Source organism: Physella acuta, unplaced genomic scaffold (genome assembly GCF_028476545.2).
Source record: "Physella acuta isolate Inbredline_101_S28 unplaced genomic scaffold, ASM2847654v3 ptg000243l, whole genome shotgun sequence".
Taxonomy (NCBI): Eukaryota; Metazoa; Mollusca; class Gastropoda; family Physidae; genus Physella; species Physella acuta.
In genome coordinates this window covers 154782-174584 of record NW_026731762.1, presented here as the reverse complement: position 1 = coordinate 174584, position 19803 = coordinate 154782, and the positions used below count along the sequence as shown (strand labels likewise).

The following is a 19803-nucleotide window of genomic DNA, read 5'->3' as shown; positions in this document are numbered from 1 at the left end:
CCGTGCACCTAAAAGGCTACCTACAACATCTGCATAAATAAATGGCTCCAGTCTGATAGACGAAAGGATAATTTCACCCAATTCTAGGCAGCACATTGAGAAGAGCCACATGTTGCCCATGTCTCTCCACTTATGGGCCTAGCATTACTAGTCCCTGGTTTATTTTGTCTGAACTGAAGATAACCAAAGTACAAACCAACAATGACAAGATTTGAATTAGTGTAGTAGTCATTCTTTAAAGAAACTGGGAATTCAGTGTAGGTGCTAAATAAGTGGAAGATAGACCTACATGTTAAGACCTATTTTCAAACCAGATGAATAGGGTAGATGATGTAAAGTAATTTCGCTTTGTTCATCAATATATTGTCAATCTTTTCAAGCGGGTGTTAACTTGTCCCTTTTTGTGCTTCTTAGCATTTCTAGTCATTTTATTTTATCTTTAAAACAACATACTACCATCATGAAGGATTTTTAATTATAATACCCATTTGTACAAATAACAACCATTTATCACATTAAAAAAAAAATATAACAAAACCTATTTTTTCAAATATTTTTATTAAGTGATTATTACGACAATAGAATATCTTAATGATACATATAATAGAAGGGAGATTTTAAAAGAAATTTTGATATGAATTACAGTACTAGTTAGTTTTTAAATTTGTGTTCAATACAAGCTCTAGAATTGTAAGAGATATTTAAAATTACTATTCTACAACCATAAACTCCAAACAGTTCTACAAATTTTGAGTAAACAATTACAGTAAAGAGTAATGCAATCACTTTTAGAGTAAGTTTTCTTCAAGAAGTTCGAAAATGAAAAAAGCTATTTAAAAAATGAACCAATGCTAATAATTAAATTGAAGAAGAAACTTTAATTTGTAAATGAAGTCCTTTACTTCAAATTTCAGAAAATTGTGTATCAGTTCTACTTCCATATTGGTTCCAGTCCACAAATATCAGGGAGATAACTCAAAAATTGCTAAAATGAAAAAAAAAAAGAGCCTTTAAAATGGCTCCACAAAACAAAAGTACTAACATTAAAGATATGTGCTTACAAAAAGTACATGAAATGTAGATTGACTGTAAAACTGTTAGTAAATTAGTCAACTATAACAACCAAGATGGTCACAAAATGTTATTTAAAAAATTATTTTAAAACGCATATAGACTTTTGTTATTGTTCTTATACTTTGCAAGTAATATTTTCTACTACAATTAATAAAAAGAATCCAACTTTAAAATTAACTAAAAGAACGTTGTAAATAAAAAGAGTGTTGTGATAGTTTTAAAAATACGTTTCCTGTAGTTTGTTTTATAAGTACTCCAATAATGAATAAACAAGATTACTTCAAATATGTATCAAATTTGGCATAAAAATCACAATTTGTAAACTGAAGAAAAAAAATGGGATTGAACACTTCCAACCATTTTATTCTGGTGACCAAACCTGAAGCATTTTTTTTTTTTTAAATATAAAAAAAACTAACCCAAATAAGCCTTTAAAATGTACAAATATATTTTTTTAACCAAAGTAATAGAACTTGTATAACCTTATAAATTATATATCCTAACCTTGTTTACAAATATAAGGTTACAATTAACAAAATAAAATGTAATATAAATGGTTGAAGCTAACCAATATACAAAAAAAAGTGGGGAAACAGAATCAATGATGATTGACCACAGAACTGAGGTGATAATTGTTTTTTCCCCTTAAAAACAAACTTGATTATCCACAAGCATAAAAACAAAAAAATATTAAAGCATCACAGACAATATTGCACTTTGTACAATTGAACAAAAATTAAATCAAGATATAAAGAGAAAAAAAACAACCATGGAGTTCTTTGAAAACATACAGATTTGAACTTGTGCAGTTAATACCTTGTGCTATTATTTTAAATTTATATTAAACAGTGACCTCAATTCTCAACTACAAAATATATATATTCAGAAAGTTAAAGCCAAACTTTTGAACAATACCTAAATGTTATTTAATGTTTAAGTTTAAATTAAAAGCCTACAACGCAAAGATTTTGTCTAATAAGTACACATTTTTTACAGTAACAATTTGTTTTTTAAACCCAATTTTAGTTAGACATAATGTAATTACCTCCCTTTATACAATAATTTTTTTAAAGCATCTAAAAATGGGTATACAGAACATGTATATATATATAAAATACAACTGAACAGCAAAATGTAAGAAACTTGGTTTACTAAAATTTAAAAAAATCATAACCTAATCATGGCTGACCATGTCAGCTTTCACCGGGTAATCAATTTAATCATGAGTATACAAATTGTATGAAATACTGTAATATATACAATAGTGTTGAAACCCCACATTTTTCAACATTTTTAACATTTTGGGATAAAGCATACATATGTTGTGAAACATAATATAAACATTTGAGAGCAAAATCAGAACACTGGTATATCCTCTTCAGGTCTGATTTACAAAGGACTTGTACAATTTAAGCCAAGATCAATCTGTATTAGCCATATTTTCCAACATTAAAAAAAATATTCACTAAATAATTTTTACAATTACAACTTAAAAGAAAAAAAAAGCAACCACACTTATTTTTTTCTAGGTTACAGATTATTACCAACTGGGTGGATTTCAAATAGAAATTAACAAATAAACTACTCTAGTCTAGATATATAATGTGAGTTACATATTCTTTAAAACATTTAATCTAAAGCTAATGGAATGTAGTTCAATAAACACCTGATAACCACAAAGCACAGTAAAACAAAATCAGAAAACATTTTCTTACCCTAAACAAAGTATAAAGAAAGGATTTCAATAAGTAGTAATTGTTTACTATGCAATTTGTTATATTCTTGTATAGATATATATATTTTGTTTTTCTCTGTAAATTTGTTTACATTTGAATGGTACAACTAATTTTTTTAACAAAAAGCCTAGTTTCAATATATATATATATAAAGCCTTGTTTTTAATTTGTATACAGCAAAAAATAAAATGTGTTGGTAACAAAATTATTATTTTTATAAACAAAAGGATTACATTCAAAATGTACAAGCTATCAACTTGATGTTAGCTTCAAGTCTTTGTAGCAACTATCACAAATGGAGTACTTCAACAAAAGATATTTACATGCTTGAAATAATACAAATACCTATATTTGTAATAATTTTTTTTTTTTTAAAAAAGCCTCTGCTACAGTATTTAACATCAACAAGCATATATGGTAGTATTCACAAAGTTAGTCTGTTTGTGCTCAACAAACCAGTGTACAACTCATGAGTGAGAAAGTTCATTAACTGCCATGTCAGTGATATCACAAAACAAAACCTTCTCTTTAAAAAGTCCACATCCCAGGTAATGACAAACATCATATGGTGTTTTATTATTTTAAAAAGTGTATTATGGTAAAAAATAAACATCCAAAACAGCTTAACCATTAACCTTACTCTTTAAAAAGTTGGTCATTGCCAATCTTGCTTTAAAAAACAAATCACCAAAATGACCAACATCAACAGGGAGTTCAAAGACAATGGCGTAATGAAAACAAAATGCCTCAGACAGAACAGCTGCCAGGGCCAAAAGTAGGCCCCATGCTTGGAACCAAAGCAGCAAGGGTACTGCTTAAAAATTTTCTTTACCCACATCAATGTAGGTTCACTGGCATCAACTATAGGATGTATCTAGAGGCTCCGCTTTCACCGCATTACTGACCGTGTTGGCATAGCAGTGCCGAAAGCCTGAAAAATTTCTCTCTCCTGGCCGTTTAATCAGGGGTGAATTTTGAAGAATTTCTTGGTGATAGCGCAGGGAATCTGCTAGGCGGTCTGCTCTTGCGCGCTTGGCTTCGGGTGATTCTACTTTCTTCAGTGGCTTCATCGAAAGGTTGGTGGCTTGGTTATCATCATGCATCCGCTTGAGCGTGAGATTTTCTGGGTACATCCCTGTGTCGAGGACATGGGCTTGCCTCTTCAGCACTGGTGTTCCGGTACTGGACACTCTTTTGAGCATCACACCTTCAGATATGGCGGGTGGTGTATCCAGGCAACCTAAGGACTTGTTCCTGTGGTCTTTAAAGTGCTCCCTAGCATTCAGGGTGGAGACCACAGGGGTGTGAGCTGCTGGGATCGTCACCATGACAGGGTGGGGCTGGTGCTGCAGCACAGTCAGCTGGTGCTTACTCTGAGACTCGGATGAGTTGTGGTAGCTGTTGTGGCAGTTGGTGTTCACGGAGCTGCTGCAGTTGATGTTACTCTGCTGCTTTGGTTTCTTGTTGTTGGCATCCAAGGTGGCGACAACCTCTGCCACATCCATCTCATTCTCAGAGCAAAACACCCTTTCAGGCAGCGGCTCCCTGTTGCTGATGGGCCCCCTCTTTTTGTGCAGCATGAACTGCAGGTTTTCTGGGATCCCAGTCACCAGCATGGTGTCATGAGCGGGGATGCTGATCTTCATGGGACCAAATTCTTCAGAAGAGCAGTAAACTCCAGCAACATGGCTGAACTCTACCTGCTTGATAGTAGTGCCAGTCATCCCAAGCAGATCATTCTTGTTTCTGCTGCCACCCATCTCTGATATGTCATGCTTATTCCATCCATCTAGCTGTTCATTCTTAACATGATTTTCTCCCTTCAGTGATGCTTCTTTTTTAAGCCGTTGTCTCTTTTCTGATATGTCAACACTACTTGATTTCTTGAAAACAGGATCTGGTGTACTGGTGCGAGATGCAACTCCATTTCTGTCAATCATGATATCATCAGGAATTGGTTCCACATTACTTTTATCAACAGGACTGCAAAGGACAATCAGTTCTGGAAAAATAAAGTGACATTTTTATAAATTTAAATTTGTATTTGATACAGGTTACTTTCACAACCACATATTTTTAAAAATAAAAATGGTAAGAGATTACTTTCATACTCACATTATTTTTAAAAAAATGTATTGATACAGGTTACTTTCAAAATCAAATTGTTTTAAAATCAGAATGCTTGATACAAATTACATTTACAGCTAGAAAGTTAAATATCAAAGTCTTTGCTATTTGAAGAAAAAATATTCACCTCCAGCACTATACTGGACTCGTACAGTCTTAAGCCAGTCAACAAACTTCTGAATATCTTTGACCATTAAACTACGAATCAGATCCAACACTTGGGTTTTAGCTTGCATCAGACCTGTTGGAAGATTTAAGATTTTATTAGAGACAAAAACACACATTTTTTCTTCAGTACTTTGAAGCCAAACCATTATACAAAATTAAAATGCAGTAGCAAAACTTGTTAAGTTTACAAATTATAAAGCCTAGCAGAAGAAAATACAAAAAAATATAAAAGAAAAGTGTAAGATTAATATATCTGAAGCCCTTGAACAAAATAAAACTAAAACAAGAAAATAACATTGAAACAAAATATGTCTTTTTTTAAATTTGTATAGAGTATTTAGCAACTAACACTAAAGTTGTGCAATTTTAAAATGCCCATTTATAAAGAAAGAACTATTAGTATTATATTTCCAATTTAGAAAAATCCTCACTCTAGGCTAAAATCTATAACACTGAAGCTCATGCAAGTAATTATAGTGTTCCAAAAAAGCAATATTAATTGCATATTTTTTTTAAATATAGAAAAAACTATAAATACATGTATGTTTTGCGTCAGTATATACTTTTTCTTTTACTATTGGCATGGAAGATACTTAGAATTGTCATTAAAAATGTGTAAGGAATGTGGCTTGAGGAAATAATGGAAAAATCAATATCAACTTTTTCTGGCTGTGACGCAAATGCACAGAGACATTCCACCAACCCATGTAGTTGTCAATTGCTGATGACATTTCCAGCTAGCTACTGGAGAGGGTGCTTAATAATTTCTAGATCAATTTTTTCTACCTCACTGCTTAATGTCAGCAAAAAATGAGAGAGGGTGAAACTAAAATATTCTGAACAAAAACTAAATACATGCTGAGGATAATGACACAAAAGATAATAGGATACATGAGGTAAAAATGTCAGACATTTCCTTAACCCTACAGTGTGTTGTCAAACAATAAAAATCAAACAGATATTAACTCAACAAAAAGCTACTGTCAACAATACCTTTCTTTATACCTTTTAAGCTTAGGTCATTTTTAAAGAGTAATCTATGGTCATCATCAAAAGCATATTTGAGGAATTAATTTTAGCAAGGGATAGCTATTCAAGAGAATGGATACTATAATGTAGCTAAGACAATCAATAAATATCTGATAAGTAACAAAAATAAAACCATTAGTTTTTCTTGGATTAACTTTATAAGTGTCAAAATTACACTTTATTCATTATGCTTTTTGACTAAAAATCTACTTAATTTAAATAAAATCAATAGAAGACTAGAGATAATATTGTTTAAATGATAATTAAAATAATGTATAGAATCAGGTTTTTTAAAGAAGAAAAAATGCTGACTACCAAAATCACTTACCTAACAGATCACCATCCTCTGTATCAACACTCCCAGAGCCCCCTGAACTGGACAGTCCTGGAGGTCTATCTCTGACCTCATGTTCCTTATGGTTCAACTGGACATCTGAGGTTTGAGACAATCCATCATCACTAGAGAGGTCCTCTGAGTTAGAGTGCGACATGGTAGGACCTGAAAGGTAGAAAAATATTTTGGCATAAATGATTTAACAAGTAACTTGACACACAAAACACCTAAAAGGCAATTTATAGAACATGAGAACTTGTTCAAAGACAGACTTTATAACTACTCATAAAATGTAGCAAGATCCATTCAAATATACAATGTTAAATATGCTACTTTCTAACATTTTAATGTTTTCTGAAATGTTATATAAAATTATAAATACCTATAGGTTTGATTATGTCCAAAGATGGAGCCACCTTCTGTGGTAAAACTCCTCCACTCTCTGCCTGCAACGCTTCTTCGCAAATAGATTCCACTAGTGGAATACAGGCGGAACGAATCGAGTAGTTTGTATAGTTGTCACTAAGACCTAAAAGAAGAAATTTCCAAGCAATTGTTAATTTTAAAATGTACTAAAAAAACATGTTCATAATTGCAAATCATTTTGGCATTTTTATGTCTAGTTGTACATGAAAATGTTTGTTTACAAACCAGTTCTGTTTTCTATAGATCTTAATTAAGATATTATTGATTTGTAAAAGTTCTAGATATAAGCTCTGATAGGTACTTGACATAAGTCAATGCAAAGTTTACTGAGCATTGAACTAGCCACATTAGCACTTGAACTATGTTTTCTCTGTTGCTTAGACTAACAGATCTCAAAAAAAAAAAAAAGCTTTGAATGTTATATCTCATTTATTTTTTGAAAAAAAAAAAAAGAACAATTCCTTGAAATTCTTATTTTATTTTCTGTACTAAGATTTTATCATTTTAAACCTTTAAAATAAAAGAGCTCACCAGCTTGAAGAGATATCCTCTGCATTAGCTTTGTTAGTGTACTACTGCCAAGAGGAGCATGGTCATACCAGACATAATCCGACTGAGATACATTTCTCTTAGGTCTCTGCCAGAAGGCATCAGTCATTGGGTGGAGATGTGTTACATATTTTAAGAAAGAAGACAAAGGACATCGAGGATCTCCTAAATGAACAAAAAATAGTAAATATTGATTAGCAAAGACGATAAGTAAATTATTATAGATATTAAAAAATCTGGAAGATGCAGTACCCTTTAACATTCCAGTATCCTCTGACATAATCTCATAACGACTGTTTCCTTATCTTTAAAACCATTAAGTTGAAAATAATTTGGAGAACCCTAATCACAGAAAAAGGCAAGATAAATTTACCCATTTTACCCAATTTACCAAGATTTTATTATTGAGCATAGCAAAACCATCTACTGTTTTAAAAATTAATATGTAGTACTCAGAATGTCAGTGAATCAATTATTTCAAACTTTTTATTTCAAAAAATACTTTGACAATAATGATTAACCACATTTATTAAATTTTGATAATGTTTTGTGATGCGTAGGTAATTTTCACACTGAACAAACCAACAGATCAAAATTTTAATTCAATTAAAAACAAGAAGTGGACAATCATGAAAATCAATCAGGCTACTCTTTTTTGTTTAATAAAAAAATGTTTTTGGACATGAACATATGCACAATAACACAAGCATACATGTTTGCAAATACCTAACACTGACATGGATCTAACAACCTAGCTCATGAACATACTATCAAAATAATGTGAAGTAGTGCCTATATGAGCTAATTTTGATTTAGGGGTGGAATAGCAATAATAATAAGATAATACTAATACACTGGTCAGAGCCTTTCTTTGAGGCATCTTTCCACCCCCCCCCCCCCTACCCAGGCTTTGCAACTACTGTTAGTATAAAGTACTACTGAATAGGGGAGACTGCTCTAACTTCGACCGGGTTCTAACTTCGACCGAATTCGGTATTGGGTCAGAAAAATATTTGATAAAAAAATAAATAAATATTACTGGCTTTAAAAAAATATATCTTTATTTACACAATTGAATTGCGTTGTGTTTTCCTTTTGAAATGACAGGTCTATCTTTAGCCGTTTTCGAGCACTTTATCCACGAAGTTAGGCTACCCAGTCAGCACACATATATTGGCCCAATATTGGCTAAACATTGGTTACCAATATTGGCTACATCTTGGTGCAACATTGGCTTAACCTTGGCCAAACATTGGTAGTGAAACTCGGCATGATGTTGGCGCAATGTTGGCACAATATTGGCTATATCCCGGCTACATATTGGCCCAACATTGGCTAGATCTTGGCCAAATATTGGCTATATCTTGGCCCAATATTGGCTATATCCCGGCTACATATTGGCCCAACATTGGCTATATCTTGGCCAAATATTGGCTATATCTTGGCCCAATATTGGCTATATCTTGGCCCAAAATTGGCAATATCTTGGCCAAATATTGGCTATATCTTGGCCCAATATTGGCAATATCTTGGCCAAATATTGGCTATATCTTGGCCCAATATTGGCTATATCTTGGCCCAATATTGGCTACATCTTGGCAGAATAATGGCAATATCTTGGCCCAATAATGGCTATATCTTGGCCCAATAATGGCTATATCTTGGCTATACCTTGGCTCATTGTGTATTTTATCCTGGCTACATCTTGGCCCAATATTTGCTATATCTTGGCCCAATAATGGCTATATTTTGGCTATACCTTGGCTCATCCTGTATTATATCCTGGCCTAAAATAGGCTCAAATTTAATTTTTTACATACAAAAAGCTCCATTCTCATATCAGTCATAATATTTACAAAGTTAATTTCAAAATGTGAAAGAAACTTTAATCAAAATGTAATAAAGCAGCAATACATTCACAAAAAACTGTTCATCTATTAAAATATGTATTATACAATTCATTCAAATGTAAGAAAACTATAACTATATTATAAAGTACTGATAGAAAATGAATATGTAAATAGTAGTGTAGTAGCTTTCATGTTGACTTTTAATTTTATACAAACAAATTAAAAACAAATATACAAAAATGTTCATATAATGTAACAGCTGTTAAGTACAGTTTAAATTAAACTAATGTAAAAACTTAATTTACTGTACAAGAATACAGAAGCTGTCATGTACTATGGTAAGTAAAAATAACATTCAAACAAAATACTTAATTTATACATTTAAATAACAGGGGTAATAGTATTTGTTAAAAAAATTCAGCATTTTCACAGATTTACAATGTAGTAAACACTATCACTAAGTCATTTATGTTATTTTGAATAAACTTGTACTTCTATTAAAAAAAATGATTTTTTAAAAATACCATTAATGAAGGTAAGCAATTTTGTTTTACTTGGGATTGGGGGGGGGGGGGGGGGGGGCTGATGCTTAAAATAATCACTCAGCCTCTTTATGATTATGTAGCTGTTTGTTGGGGCCCTCTCTTCTTTTTCTCCCCCCTGCACGGTCACCAGACATGGCAAGCCATTCACTTGTCCCCTTTTCCAGTTCTTTTATAGTAGAATTTTTAAAAGATCTTAGTATAGAATCTGAAAAAAAAAAGTAAAACTTATCAGCATCTTGCCTTGTCAATTCTTCTGTCCATATATCTGTCATTTACCTCATCTTTGTCTTTCTGTATAAGCAGACAGCTTTAGATATATACAAATAGGCCTACATAATTTTAAGTTATTGGAAGCAAAGAAGCCATTTTCATTTTACCAAAAATTGTCATCTTGAGGTTCCGGAGGTCATTGAATTTCAGTTTTCCTTTTTTGCCTTCAAATGAATAAAGAGTCGACAACTGAGGACTTATTAATTCTTTTAAAACCCTGAACAGACCATGCCGAGCATTTTTACCTCCATAGTTGCTGAGGTAAAGACTCTGTTGAACAAAAAGTATTCAGTTAATACAAAGTATTGAAAGAAATATAATACACTCTAGTTTCTAATTTAACAGTAATTTTGTTATAACATTGCTTACCATCCTCTTCTGTACTGCAGTGTCATTCAGACAACTATCCAGGCTGACCATTTGCTCCACTGTCTCTAAAGGAAAGGTGTACCCTTCTGGCAAGCTCTGGATAGTTTCTGGCATATCCTCTCCCATACCATTTAATTTTGCCTCAAGCCTATCCACTTTTCTATGCAGGCGCCGGATTTCTTCAAGCAGCTCTGCATTGTTTTCCATAATCTTTTTAAAAAATGGCATCAGCTGATCTGTACTTTGCTGGGTGACTAGAAAATAAATAGTTTATGTCAAATCTTTAATAAAAATTTTTACAAACAAAAGCAAGAATGCTAACAAAGTAATGATTTATTTTTAAAAAATACAATACACTTACAGCCAGAAAAACTAGGGGACGCTGAAAACTGTGCATATGATGCAGGTGGTTTTGGAACAGCTTTGGAAGCTTCAGGTGGTTGAGGCAAATATTTTATAGAAGGTATAGGTGACCTTGACCTCCGCCTCACCCCGACTCTGCACTGCTTCTTCCTGGCAGGTGATGATTCTGATGATTCAGAATCATCATTGGGACTCCTAATGCAACATTTTTATTTTCATTATTTATACAAACATAACAAACTTAAATGAGGCTATATATTTAGATCAAGATCTAAATTAGAGATTGTAATATATACCATCTAATTGTTGGCCGTGACTGCCGATGTGGCTCTGATCCTGAGCTCTCAACATCACTCTTATCTAGAGCCTTTCTCTCGAGTGATTTTATTTTTTCATAGGAAACTGTAATGTGATAAAAATGTCTAAATGTTATAATAAAACATTAAAAAACAATAATATAATTGTATTATAATAAGTATATGTTACTTTTAATATTTAAAATTTTTAATGTAAGTAATTGTTGTTAATTTAAAAATATATTAATTCTTACCATTGCTGTGCAGAATTTTCTCATATGTAAAAATCTGCCAGCTCTCACATGGCTCCTTTGCATTGCGCACCCATGCATCTCCAGCAGTTGGTGTGCTTGGCCAGTAACATTGATTTTTGCCAGCCAGCAGCCACACATCTGGCACCACCATCACCATCCTTACATTATCCTCAACAGTTTCCAGAAGGTGGTACATTCTTTAACTTTAATACAGACTTAAATACATAAACTATACTAATTGCAACAAATATGAATACACAGTATTTACATAAAAATTAAAGACTTAAATGGATTAGATAAAACAAATTCTAATATTTTTGTTCTTTGTGATTCAGAGGAAGCAGCACATATCTCTTTTTGTATGGTAAGAGAACACATTTCTGTTCAATTTTTGATACATTGAATGTCTCTAATTTACCTGAAAGATTTGACACCTCAAAAATGCTCAATTTTGAGGACAATAATGGATATTGAAAAAAATCATAACATGTTAGAAATCGCTCAACAACAAGTACTGGTTCAGAAGACAAATCCATAATGAGAATGTTTCTAAGCAAAAAGAAAGTGTCTTCAATTTTAACACAGTTGTCTCCATTATCTATGGAAAAAAATATACCTTTAAAATTAATTTGAGCAAATTGATCACATCTAACTCCATTTGGCAATGGCCCAAGACAATGTTTTTTTTTTGGAAAAGGATAAGGCTTGTCAGTTACAAAATCTTGAGATGAAAATAATCCTTTATCTGAGACTGCTCTTTCTGATAACCTCTTGACAACTTGTTCTAATGGTGTCTGTGGTTTGCGAACAAGTTTCTTCAACATACCCAAAAAATTTTCGAATGGAAAAGCACTGAAAGAATCTAGTGGTCCAAAATTCTTAACATCTGCTGCCAAATGTGTGAGCCCATGCACATTATAAACCAGAAATTCTTTACCATAAAGTTCTTTAGCTTCTTCTACAAACATACACAACAGTTCATGTGCATAATCAACATGACTGTAACATAAAGTAGGACTAGCAAGGCAATAAATACCAACAAAGAATAAAAGGTAGTGACTATAATGTACTTTGTCTATATTTCCTTTCAATGCAACTATACCACTGTATAACAAAAACTGCCTAAACTCTGTAGCTTTCCACCTTTCTATATCATGCAGAGAACGGCATTTTCTAGAGAATTCACGTGGAATATATTCTTTGAAGAGTAGTAGACGGTTTGATATCTGCTGGACAGCCTGATTTCCTATTCTAAGGCCTTTTGAAACTGGACTCTTAAGCCAGAGTAAAAGAATTCTTCTTGTAACCCCTAAGCACACTAAATGCATGTAATCTAAAGGAAACTGAGTGACCATGCCAACTGACAAACTAGTCAAGGGAGATAATCCATGAAATTGATGATTTTCATCTTCAATTAAATCGAAAGCTTCATCTGAACGTAATGTTGCATTTATTTCAGGAAAGATGACTTTTTCAGCCCACTCCCCTTTTTGACAACATTTATCACAGCCCCAGTAACCTGAATGCCCTTTTGTTTTCTTAACAAAAGACCGCGCTGGAGCATCACATATAAAACAAGATATACACAGTTTAATAGGAAAAATAGAATCTTCGTTGTCTTCAAATCTGAGTGAAGTGGCACCTTTCTCGAGTACTTGCATTTCATTCACAAAATCCGTTAAATATTCTTCAATGCTAACTGGTTTGCTATCTCCATAATACAAACCAATAAGGAATGGATCAGATTCAAATGGTTTACAAATTCTTCCAAGAATTGGCCAAAATTGACTGCATGAGGATTTAAATAAAGGCAAACCATCAAAATTAATTTGCAAATGGATAACTGGAGTCTCATTTGGATGAGAATGTAGAAATTTAAATAAATGTTTCGATTTTGTTAAGCAATTTTCAATTCCAAAATGGTAGTATGCACCACCTGTAATAGCTTTGACATTTATTTTTCTAGGAGTTTTCAGCAAAGTTCTTGAATCCTTTGGTAATGAAGGGTGGTAGGTGCACAATAAGCACAGTAAGGCACTAAGTGCATCATTTTTTATTTGAAAATCAATAGCCCACTTTCTGACTTCCTCTTGTAAATTATTTTCATAGTTGTCTTCTGGCGATGAGTCTGCATCTGTCTCACAATCTACATCCGACAGAATATCATTTAAATCTGTATAATCATAATTGCTAGTATTATCATACATGTGTTGCTCAGCGCCAGTCTGTTGATGGTGAGCTTCGTTTCTAACTTCTGAATAACATGCTTGGTGACCAGTTACTGTGACTGGTGTTGATGAATAATTTACACTGTCAAACTCATTGAGAATAGGCTTCTGATTACTACTTTTATAAATAGGCCTATCATACTCATAATCATAATTCCTGTGCCTGCCTCTGACAGAAACGTCATGTACTGCCCTTATACAGTCAGCTAAATCATTACTAGATTCTAACCCTTTTTCGGGTAGCTCTCCAAATAGAACATTTAGATGGTTCTTTCGTTGAAAACATATTTATTATTTAAAACAATCACCTAGCCTGTTACTGTAATGCCTAACTATGTAAATAGACTTCCTCTTATTTAATGACAGAAAGTGTTTTCTACACCGCAATATGAATTTATGTACATTATTCTCCTCACTGTTGAAAAATAAGTCAATAATTGGTGCAATACCTGTTGATGCGACAAGCTCACCTGTTGTCGGATAATCTGTTATCAATAAAAATTGACGATGTTACCTGTTGATTAAGTGGTTTTAAGTCCTTGAAAGGATTATTAACAGAATCCAAACGTCGGTAGATTAAGCGATGATAAAGACGAGGTCTTAGTGCCGCTGGCTTGATACAACAAAGGCTCTGTTGTTGAGGGAAATGGCGAGCGAAGAATGGCAAGCAAAGACCGGCGGGATGCTGGCTTGATAACAATAGAAAGGAATGTGGACATAGAATTTAGGCCGAGATGCGATGGACCAGCGTGACGCTGGACGGGTAGCCACGCACACAATTTTAAAAATATTAAACAAAATGTTTAAAACACGCAACATAGATTGTAGTTAAATCTAATTTTAAACTGAAGTATTATATTTGATTTTTAAACGTATTTCATGGAACATATATTAAGTTTAACAAACTTATTTAAATAAAATTGCTGCAGTAAATACATAAATCATTGTAATCTTGGCAAGCCAGGGTAAAAACGGTTAAATACCAAGGTATCAAGGGAAGCTATTCAAAACAAAGGGACGCAAGCACGTACAAATCTTGGCCGTATCCTGGCATAAGCATGGCGGGACCTTGGCCAATTTATCGCCAAGATAGCGATATTGGGCCAACCTTGGAACGACATTGGGTTAATAAATTGTGTTAGCTGGGTAGTTAGCGTCCGTGAGTTTTATCGAGTGAAAATATCAAATTTGCATTTTGTGAGCTTTTTAGTGCCTTCTTTCATAATGCCTAAAACGTAAGTAATTTTGCTTTTAACAGTTTTTAAACTTGAAAATAAATTATAATGTTGGTTAATCTACATATGTGTGCTTTTTTTTTTTTTTTTAGGGTTGTAAAAATTTAAAAAAATAGTGAAAAACAAATCGGTCGAAGTTAAAACCATGTAAAAAATGCGGTGTTCTAACTTCGACCGATGTAACCAAATGTAGATCTACATAGGAACCTAGCATAAAGTAGGCCTATAATTGTACTAGATCTATTAGATTAGGCATATTAGTTTATTTTTTTTCCTTTAATTTAAATTTATTAAAAACAACTGACATATGCTTTATCAACAGACCAAAAGATAAAAAAGAAAAAAGGTCGTATATTTCGTATGAAACGGAAAACCTAGAAAAGGCTGTAGATGCAGTAAGACAGGGCATGTCTTATGGCAAGGCAGCATTGCAGTTTGGGGTGCCCAAAACAACTATTATTGACCATGTTAAGGGCCGAATAAAAGCAGGGTCTAAGCCTGGTCGAAGCTGTGAAATTGACCCTGCTTTAGAAAAACAGATAGTATCGAGAGTCCTCGATGCTTCAAAAGCGGGGTTTCCATATACAAAACGCCGGCTTCTAGCAATGGTAGGAAACATTGCAAGGCGTCTGGAAATAAAAACAAGATTCAAAAATGGTGTTCCTGGAGAGGGGTACTGGAGGAAATTGAAGGGGAGGCACCCTGAACTGACCATCCGGAATCCAGAAGCCTTACCACAGTGTCGAATGACAATGCTCAACAGCAATGTTGTAAAAAACTACTTTGAAGCTCTAGGGAAGCTGTTAGACGATCTGCAGCTTACTTCGCGGCCTAAATGCATTTGGAATTGTGATGAGACTGGAGTACAGTTACAGCACAAGCCAACAAAAGTAGTTGCCCAGAAGGGAGTAAGAGGGGTGTCAGCACGTGTGACAGGGTCTCGTGAAAACATAACCATATTTGCCACCATTAATGCCGCTGGCGAGTCAATGCCCCCCATGATAATAGTGAAGGGCAAAACCCAGCGAGCAGTTTCGTCGTTCAACGTCTGTGATGCGCCAAAGGGAGCTGTGTAGACTTATCAGGAGTCTGGGTGGATGGAAGATCTTTTGGGAGTCCAATGGTTTAAGCAAGTTTTCCTTAAACATTGTGGCCCAGACCGCCCCCAGCTTCTCCTGTTAGATTCACACAGCTCCCATGAGGTTGTGGATCTGCTGGAAACAGCAAGGAATGAAAATATACACATATTCGCCTTGCCACCCCATACAACACACAAGTTGCAGCCGTTGGACAAATGTGTCTTTGGGCCGTTTAAGAAATATTATGGTGCAGAATGCACTGAATTTCTTTCGGAGCACCCGGCAAACGTGATCAGTAAAGTCACATGGACTAAACTGTTCACTGCCGCATGGAGCCAAGCCTTTTGCCCAAGCACCATCAAAAAAGCTTTTCAGGCCACCGGAATCTATCCGTTTGATCCAACGGTTGTCACAAAAAGTGACACATTGCCAAGTGAGGCATTTGACCGGCAAGCACCTTCAACACTAGTTGCAAGCGATCAAAATCAACCTATTGCTTCTGTCTCTCAGGATATGGCCATGTTCGAGGAAGCATATGCTCCCTCTGCTCCTGAAGCAACAATGGTCGACGCAGATGTCCTCAACACTGACCCATGGTGGTCACCTCCTGAGGACCAAAATGAAAGTAGGCCTATCGGCGAAATACGTGCTACGGGTGCTAACGAAAACTTTTCGGACATCCTAAAGCTTGCCATGGACATAAGTGGCATCGAAGAGGATGAAGCCGTTAACCAAGCAAGTGGAAGTGAAACACATGAGAAATGGTTGGCGGAATTATCAAGCGTTTTTGATAAACCCGTCTTGCCAACGGCGGAAAAAAAAAGCTCATCACGGAAAATTACAACTCACAGGTTGTTGACCAGTGATGAGGTAATAGGAATGAAGAAAAGGCAGGCCGAGGAAAAGGAAAGCAAGTTGAATGAGAAGAAAAGACGGGCAGATGTGAGAAAAGAAAAGGCTGCAAAAAAATTAAATTAATGATGTGTTGTAGGCTCGCCTACATGTGTTGTCTGTAAATTACTATAAATATTTTTTCCTTTTTTACTGTTAAAAATGTCGTTGTGTTTACTTCTTTTTTTGTTTTTGTTTTCAATTGAAGATAAAGCTAGCCTATTTAAAAACCTTTAAATACACAACAAAGGCCACCTAAATAAGTGTTTTTAACAATAGGCCCAGGCTACGGTCATATTCCTAAAGCGGTCGAAGTTAGAACAAGCCGCCGGTCGAAGTTGGAGCAACCTGGTCGAAGTTAAAACCAAAAGGAAATATTTGGGTCAGTGTCTAGGCTTGCATATAGTATTAAATCCTTCATAGCGATTGGTTAACTATTTATACCAAACCAATCAGCGTTGGAGAACGTTTTTAACAGTGAAAAAATTATACCGCTATGTTGATTGGTTTACGAGATATAACGAAGAGAAGCGAACCTTCGGCTCGGGAGAAAACGGATCGGTCGAAGTTTGAGCAGTCTCCCCTAATTAATGTTTCAGATAACAAAGTAAAAAGAGGAGCTAGATCTAGATCTAAATAAAAGTAACAGATCTAGAATTATAAGAATTAATTAGATCTATCAAGTGAATGCTAAGAGTAAAAATTTGTAAATTAATAAAAATTTCCAGAATCTAGGTCGCTGAGTGTGTAGCTGCAGTGCTAACTATGCTAACAGGCCCCGGGTCAACTATTGATCGAACAGTAAAATAAATAATTTATAAGCATTCATTTAGAATCAATAAAGATGTAATCAAATTGAATGTTACCTGGTCTTTCGTACATTCTTTCTCCTACTTGATAAGCAGGATGCTCATCCTCCCCTCGTTTCAGTTTTAATTTAGGAGGCAACTCCTCCTCTCGGGGAATAGATGGGTCCTTCAGCCAAACATAGCGACGACCATGAATATCCGTTGATACATCGAAATCATTCTTTTTCATGTTTCGAAAATAATCCTTTCCTTTGTTACATATGTACAAGCTTATGTCGAAAAATACCTTATTTTGGAGGGAATCGGGCTTGCTGGTGTCCATGGCGTCGCCCAGATAAATTTTCTTTAAATCGTCCATCTCGATCCGCCTATAGCACTTGCGTGGGTTGGTTCGCAAAGCTAAATCAAAAGTTGCGTTCGCCAGCTCAAAAGCACGGTCCCGCAGAATGTCGATGCTAACTTCGTCTAAGAAAAATTTATGCAAGCCCGCTCGTAACTCCTTCAAGGTGAGAGAATCGTCATTTTTTACTTTAACTTTTCCGTAAAAATCTCGTAGGAAGTCTGCAAGTTGAGTTCGACTCATATGCGTCACGCTGTGTATAGTGTGTCCTTTCGTCATAGCGAACTCTACCAAGTTTTGAGTCGCCTCTGTGATCAAGCTTTCTTCTTCCCCCGAAAGCGTCATGCTGGCTGATCCTTCCAGGTCAGCTAACTTTGGATTTGATATTTTATGACGATTCTCCATTCCATTTATTTTTTCACAGTTATCAGAAGGTGACGGATCCATGTCGTTGATACTGATGACGTCAATCAACAACAAAAGTCTGACTCTGACCTAACTGGTTCAGTTCAAAGGAAAAGGGGCGTCGGGTTGTATTTAACTAGAATTTAATCGCTTATTTCACTCTCTACAATAAAGCTAACTGTTTTAAGCTAGTTCAAATATTAGATAACACAAACAATAGTCGATCACATTGTAACAGCCTTATCTGAACGTGCTATGTTTCAAAATGAAAATGTAGAAAGAACTTCCATCCCCTGTGCTAAGATTAACCTCAATTCAAGCAGTCGTCATCCAATGAGTCAGCCTTAACCACCAACTTCCGGCGTAAAAATATCCACCACAAGGACGTCACTTCTTCAATGCCGCGGCTCAGCCAAGCTTTGATCGCAACTCAAGCGATCACGCGCTGAGCTTACTCCGCTGACGTCATTCTAGTGAGGATTGCAAAATAACTGGTGTTATATCAGCCGCCCAGATTTTCAGTTTCGCTACTCCTCATACCTCTTGGTTAGGGATTTGTTTACAGACAAACTGTTTCGCGGTTAAATGAAAACAAGTTGCGACCTATGGCATAGGAACAAATCATTTAAATACCTACATTTTACGAGACATTATAAACTCGGAAAAGGGGCGAAGTTGTGAATAACTACACATTACTTGCTGTGTGCTTTAAACAAAATGATTAGGCCCACATTTTAGTGCTAGACCTTGAAACCGGTTTTCTCTCCCCCTTTTCCACCAACCGTTAACAGTTTAAAAATATAAAATTAGGTCAGCTACACGTTTACACACACAGTCATCATTTCATTCACAAAAGCTGTGGAATTTCCGTCGTTGAGAAAGGCGCTAATAGACTAAGCGTTGAACCGAAAGAAAAAAAAAAAAAACAACACCCACAACAATTAGTGCGGGGGCGCTCCAACTAGGGGCAAATTGACGACCATATTAGGTTTTTTAAATTTATTTTTAAGGATGAAGCCATTCGAATCTTACCCCTTCAAATTCATTAAACGTCTGTGCAAAAGGAAACGGATTTTATTTATAATTTTTTTTTAGAATATTTTTTTGTTAGACGGACCAACAAAATAAAATTGTCTATCCGGTCGGCCAGTCTCTTATTATGTTTTACTCGGCTGTGATTTTACATAACAACTTTGACAGAAATAATGAAACATTTAAATCTAATATATAGGCGTACGACTGTCATTCACATACATCATTTAACTTATTCCCATGCAAGCGGCAAAGTGTTTTACATTTGTGTGCTCTAGTTGTGTGTGTGTGTTTTTTTTTTTAATGAGGACATTTAGTGTATTTTAATTATGGGCTCGTCCTAATAAATGACGTCATACAGCTGTGTTCGTGTCGGTGTGTGTGGGTGGGTGGT

The 19803-nt window shown here is 34.8% G+C and overlaps 2 protein-coding genes across 2 annotated transcripts; both read right to left on the bottom strand.

The window, feature by feature from the left end:
- Window positions 1-549: 549 nt before the first annotated feature.
- Window positions 550-18689, bottom strand: LOC131938418 (uncharacterized). Its single transcript, XM_059296435.1, has 6 exons — window positions 17690-18689; window positions 7426-7608; window positions 6851-6997; window positions 6463-6633; window positions 5065-5178; window positions 550-4812 (listed from the first exon to the last, which is right to left on the bottom strand). The coding sequence occupies exons 1-6, from the start codon at window positions 18417-18419 to the stop codon at window positions 3668-3670; spliced, it is 2490 nt and encodes an 829-aa protein (XP_059152418.1). The 5' UTR covers window positions 18420-18689; the 3' UTR covers window positions 550-3667.
- On the bottom strand, window positions 9890-11586 carry LOC131938419 (uncharacterized). The gene is made up of 6 exons (XM_059296436.1): window positions 11391-11586; window positions 11137-11242; window positions 10839-11035; window positions 10478-10731; window positions 10216-10378; window positions 9890-10043 (listed from the first exon to the last, which is right to left on the bottom strand). Exons 1-6 carry the CDS (start codon window positions 11584-11586, stop codon window positions 9892-9894), a joined length of 1068 nt encoding a protein of 355 aa, XP_059152419.1. The 3' UTR covers window positions 9890-9891.
- Window positions 18690-19803: the final 1114 nt, after the last annotated feature.

Excerpts from the sequence above, each read along its gene's own strand:
- LOC131938418 (XM_059296435.1), bottom strand. The coding sequence starts at position 18,419 with ATGGATCCGTCACCTTCTGATAACTGTGAAAAAATAAATGGAATGGAG. Across the intron at positions 7,609-17,689 it reads AAGAATGTACGAAAGACCAG|GAGATCCTCGATGTCCTTTG; the intron begins GTAACATTCAAT and ends TTGTTCATTTAG. Across the intron at positions 6,634-6,850 it reads GGACATAATCAAACCTATAG|GTCCTACCATGTCGCACTCT; the intron begins GTATTTATAATT and ends TCTACCTTTCAG.
- LOC131938419 (XM_059296436.1), bottom strand. The coding sequence starts at position 11,586 with ATGTACCACCTTCTGGAAACTGTTGAGGATAATGTAAGGATGGTGATG. Across the intron at positions 11,243-11,390 it reads GAAAATTCTGCACAGCAATG|TTTCCTATGAAAAAATAAAA; the intron begins GTAAGAATTAAT and ends ATCACATTACAG. Across the intron at positions 10,732-10,838 it reads GTCCCCTAGTTTTTCTGGCT|TCACCCAGCAAAGTACAGAT; the intron begins GTAAGTGTATTG and ends TTTATTTTCTAG.